The 4,847-nt window shown below is 34.3% G+C and overlaps 1 protein-coding gene across 1 annotated transcript; it reads left to right on the forward strand.

Annotated features, from left to right (window-relative positions):
- Positions 1-1,177: 1,177 nt before the first annotated feature.
- LOC141704319 (AP2-like ethylene-responsive transcription factor At1g16060) lies at positions 1,178-3,265 on the forward strand. The gene is made up of 8 exons (XM_074507569.1): positions 1,178-1,341; positions 1,539-1,621; positions 1,805-1,813; positions 1,918-2,006; positions 2,125-2,198; positions 2,301-2,351; positions 2,494-2,570; positions 2,655-3,265. Exons 1-8 carry the CDS (start codon positions 1,178-1,180, stop codon positions 3,263-3,265), a joined length of 1,158 nt encoding a protein of 385 aa, XP_074363670.1.
- Positions 3,266-4,847: the final 1,582 nt, after the last annotated feature.

The raw sequence follows: 4,847 nt of genomic DNA on the forward strand, positions 1-4,847 counted from the left end.
TTCTTCTTTATAAGATAATGAGTTGGTTACTTAACAATTTTGTCTATAGTATAGACAACACATTCACATTTTTTAGCTCGATGAGATAACTGAAGTGGTAATAACTTATTACTTGTCATCCCAGTTTCTGAGTCCGATTCTCGCTCATCATCGTGATTTCTTAGGAAAAAATTAACCAACTGTATAATTACCATTTGCAAGGACTGTAACTATTCGAGATTCGTTATTATAAAACACACATGTTGCTTGTTTTAAAATTGAGGGAGTTTTTGGGGAGATTTCTTGCCAGAAGTAATCTGCAGAATCAGATTATCTCAAAGAAACTTGGTAATATAACTTTTCCTCTGTCGTTAACATATGCATAAAATGAACTCTTTGTAAGTTACGTTAGCTTCCCATTAAAAGTTCTCTTCATCGTGTTCTGATGCTAAACGGCTCATCTAATCTGTGGGTTCACTAAAATCCTGACAAGCCACGACACTTCCATTCATGCACAGGACAGTTAGTTAATTAGTTAACCATCAGCTCCATTTTAATTACGAATCTATTTCATATCCCATGTTGTTAATGTGAAGTCGGATCCTTAGTTTTAGATGAAGAAATTGTGACAAAATCGTTTCCTAGCATTTTAATGGAATGATATATATTTTGGTTTCAAATATAGAACCAAGGATGCATATTTGCATCTAAGTATGACAGCTCTTTGTAGTTGAGTTTTTTTTTTCATTTGGTGCTATAATATAGCAATAGCACCAAAGATAGCATTGCATTGGACTTGCTCTAACGCGTCTTTCTTCACTAAAGTTGTTCCAAATTTGATAAACCAAAAATTTAAGTAACTTCCAAAAACTTTGTTACTTGAATAGCTGTTAAATAACAGTAATATATAGATTAGTAAAGGACTGTACTATACAGATGACTAACCAATCGAAATTGTTGTACAGAATTTAAGCAACAGATTATAAGTGTATTAATGAAGACAAGATAGAAAAAATCACACGAGCCGGTTGAAGACGGCCACTATAATACAATTGCCTGCTGCCGGCTATTCCCCAGTTCTCCAATATTACTTTGACAGCAAATCCAGAAATCTTCCTTTATAAACCCCTTCATTGGTAGACTCAGTCATATCTCACACGTTACTCGACTGTAAAAGAAAATTATATACTAATTACAAATGGCCAAGTTATCACAACAAAACCAGAGGAGCACTGTGGTTAAGAGTAATCTTGCTACTAATACAAATGGTATCCATGGTGTGGTTAAGGTGAAACGTACAAGAAAAACTGTTCCCAGGGACTCTCCTCCTCAACGTAGCTCAATCTATCGCGGTGTCACTAGGTAGATTTTAAGTATATTTGGGATTTCTGTTCACATTTTTCTCGTGGTCAAGTTTGTTAAAAAAATGCAGAAGAATGAACATGTAGAATTTATATCTTGTGTATAGGATTAAGATTGCTAGTTGCATGCATCATTTAATCAAACATGCAAATTGTTATCTATATCTAAGGATGTCTCTGCTGATTATGTAAATTCAGACATAGATGGACAGGGAGATATGAAGCTCATTTGTGGGACAAGAATTGCTGGAATGAATCTCAAAACAAAAAAGGCAGACAAGGTAATTTTCTTCAATTTTAAGCCTAATTCCTTTTCCGCTTTTCGTCCTTGTAATATGTCACCGTTGCAGTTCTTATAATAGTAAATCTATTTTTTCTTACTAACTAATAATACATCAATTCTTGCTTGTGTTTGGTGATTGCTCCTTATTACTGTGTGCGTGGAATGCTTCATGGATGTGCAGTTTATCTTGGTACGTGCATGCATAATATGCGATGATAAATTTAACAATTTTTAAGTTGTAATGGTGTGCCTAGTTAATTATCATCCGTACTGATCGTGATTATAAACTTTCAGGAGCTTATGATGATGAAGCAGCAGCTGCGCATGCTTATGACCTCGCGGCCCTTAAGTACTGGGGACCTGAAACCATTCTTAACTTTCCGGTACCTAAAAATACTCTCTATATCTTCATTTTTGTGTTCTTTGAAATCTCTCCTATGATACTCATGTAATACAAATTTTCAGAAATCTAATTATGTAAAGGCTTTTGAATTTTTGTAGTTGATGACCTACCAAAAGGAATTGAAGGATATGGAAGCTCAATCCAGAGAAGAATATATAGGGTCTTTAAGGAGGTAATTAACTGAACTATCATCAGCTAACTTTTTTAATGCACCATAATTTTGATAGTAAGAAGCTATAGTCTAAACCTAAACCTAAACATTCATAAATCGCAGGAAAAGCAGTGGATTTTCACGGGGAGTTTCTAAATACAGAGGAGTTGCAAGGTACTGACAACAATTTCGAGTCACTATGGACCCAGACTTTTGATCTAGTCCTGATGACAACAATTTCGTTTAAATTAATAATCTTATACGATTATATTCGTTGTTTCCCCTGTGATTTTAATCAATTCGCGCAATTATGCAGGCATCATCACAATGGAAGATGGGAAGCTCGGATAGGCAGAGTTTTCGGAAACAAGTATCTCTATCTGGGAACTTATGGTAAATCTTCATATCTCTACGTGTGCAAAATTACATAATAGATAACAGACAGAGTAATATAGATTATTTTGAATGTTCTTGCAGCTACACAAGAGGAGGCAGCAGTGGCATACGATATGGCAGCAATCGAGTATCGTGGATTGAATGCAGTAACAAATTTTGACCTCAGCCGATACATAAAATGGCTAAGACCCGACGGTAATAATTCCAGTTCCACAGCCATCAACAATCTGCCAGACCTAAAAGTCGAAACAACTAACACCTTACCCAGCCTAATTCACCATGATCAAGTCAAAAATAGTACACAGGAGACAAAATTTCTCCTTCACCACCAACAACCAGCACAGCTATCAGCAGTCTGCGTCGCAGATAATAATCTGATGCCCCTCAACACTCCTCCCCCGCCACCAGTCACCGCAACTTCAGCCCTAGGACTCTTGTTACAGTCATCAAAATTTAAGGAAATGATGGAAATGACTGCAGCAGCAGAGTACTATCCCATAATTAATTCATCCGATTCTGAACCTCCCAGAAGTTGCAACTTTCCTGACGATATCCAAACGTATTTCGGATCACAGGATTTAAGTAGCTATGCTGGTGGAGACGAATTCATATTCGGTGATCTCAACTCCCTCATGCAACCTTTGTTGCATGCAGACTCATCATCATCAAATGGAATAGATCATTATTTTTAGAAATTAAAAATTATTTAATTAGTCTTACATGCAAACGCATTCAATAAGGGGTAGCAGCAACATCCCGAGGAGACAACTACTGTTTCCGGTTGCAATCGATCCGACAATTAGTTAGCAATTTACTTTTTGTAGATAAAAAATAAAGATGATGGAGTAATTTCGTATTTATTATTTTTTTAATAAATTGTACTGCCTTTTAAATACATTAACTAGCTGTCAAGTAGAGGCTCGAGCTTCTTCTTTAGTTCGGCAAAGGCCGGTTGACAACTTGGATAGGTTATGTACGTAGTTAATATTTTATTCTTCTTATTGAAGTATAATTAATTTAAGTTCTGGAGCCTGATATCAATGAAGAATATATACGTCACAATTACAATTCAAGATTTTTTCTCATTTTTTTCCTTATATATCTTTTACTCAATTTCTCAATATGTTTTTTATATAGTACGTCAGGTTAATTTCTTCTAGTTACTGAATTTTTATTTTATCCAGGCTAAAACTTCTTCAATTTTCTTGCTGATTTGAGCCGATTTTCCACAAGCTTTTATTCCAACACCACCTTAACACCAAATTAGCACTAAAATAATGCTAATTCACCTGATTACCTGGATAATACCTGAAAATGCAAAAACACTATAAAACACATTAAAACACCAACAACTTAAGTACAAATAACCTATTTCAAAGTTTTACGAAGCATAATAAAGTGTCATAAATGCCACTCAACAATGCTTCAACAATGCTCCTCCAAGGGAGGATGTGCCCTCAATGGCTGAAATTTTGCCTTGTCCTGAGGTAGACGCTCGTCATTATGAGGACACGCCCTCCGAGGATGAAGATCCTTCTCGAGGTGGAAGTTCCTCTTAAAGAGGACGCGCCCTCGAAGGATGGAGACCTTATCGAGGAAGACGCTCCTCTTAGAGAGGACGCGCCCTGCAAGGATGAAGATCCTTCTCGAGGTGGAAGATACTTCCACTAAGAATCACACTAGGATACAAGTTTTTCCCCTCACTTTTGGTATCAAAGAATAAATACGATCTACAAAATTTGATCGAAAATAAATATGATTGATGTTAGTCAAATATAAGTCTTGACGAATATAATTTGACTAGTTATAAATATATAGGTCGGTCAAATCTATATATATAATAATAGCAAAGAAGTATGGAGAGACTCCAAAACATTTTAAACTATTTTTTTTTGAATTCTCATTTTTCTAAATTCTTAATTAAAATAATTTTATAGCATTTAATAGCATGAATATGATCATTAACTACACCTATTAAATTATATATTATAATTACTTAATTATATATATATAAAAGTTAGGTGAACATTTTTTAGTATTAATCTATACTATATTATAATAACCAGAATTGAGTATAATTTGGTTCAACAGTTATCCCCTATTTTTAGTTATTAAAATAATAAATAAATAGTGTTATATATATGTTAAACTACCAAATTGTTAAACTAGTAGATATAGTCTAATTATCCTACTAAGTTACAACCACAATCTATACTAATATTAATAAATAAATAGTGTTATAGATCCGCTAAAGTACTAAAATTTTAAACTACT

Source organism: Apium graveolens, chromosome 2, assembly GCF_009905375.1.
Source record: "Apium graveolens cultivar Ventura chromosome 2, ASM990537v1, whole genome shotgun sequence".
NCBI classification, from domain to species: Eukaryota; Viridiplantae; Streptophyta; class Magnoliopsida; order Apiales; family Apiaceae; genus Apium; species Apium graveolens.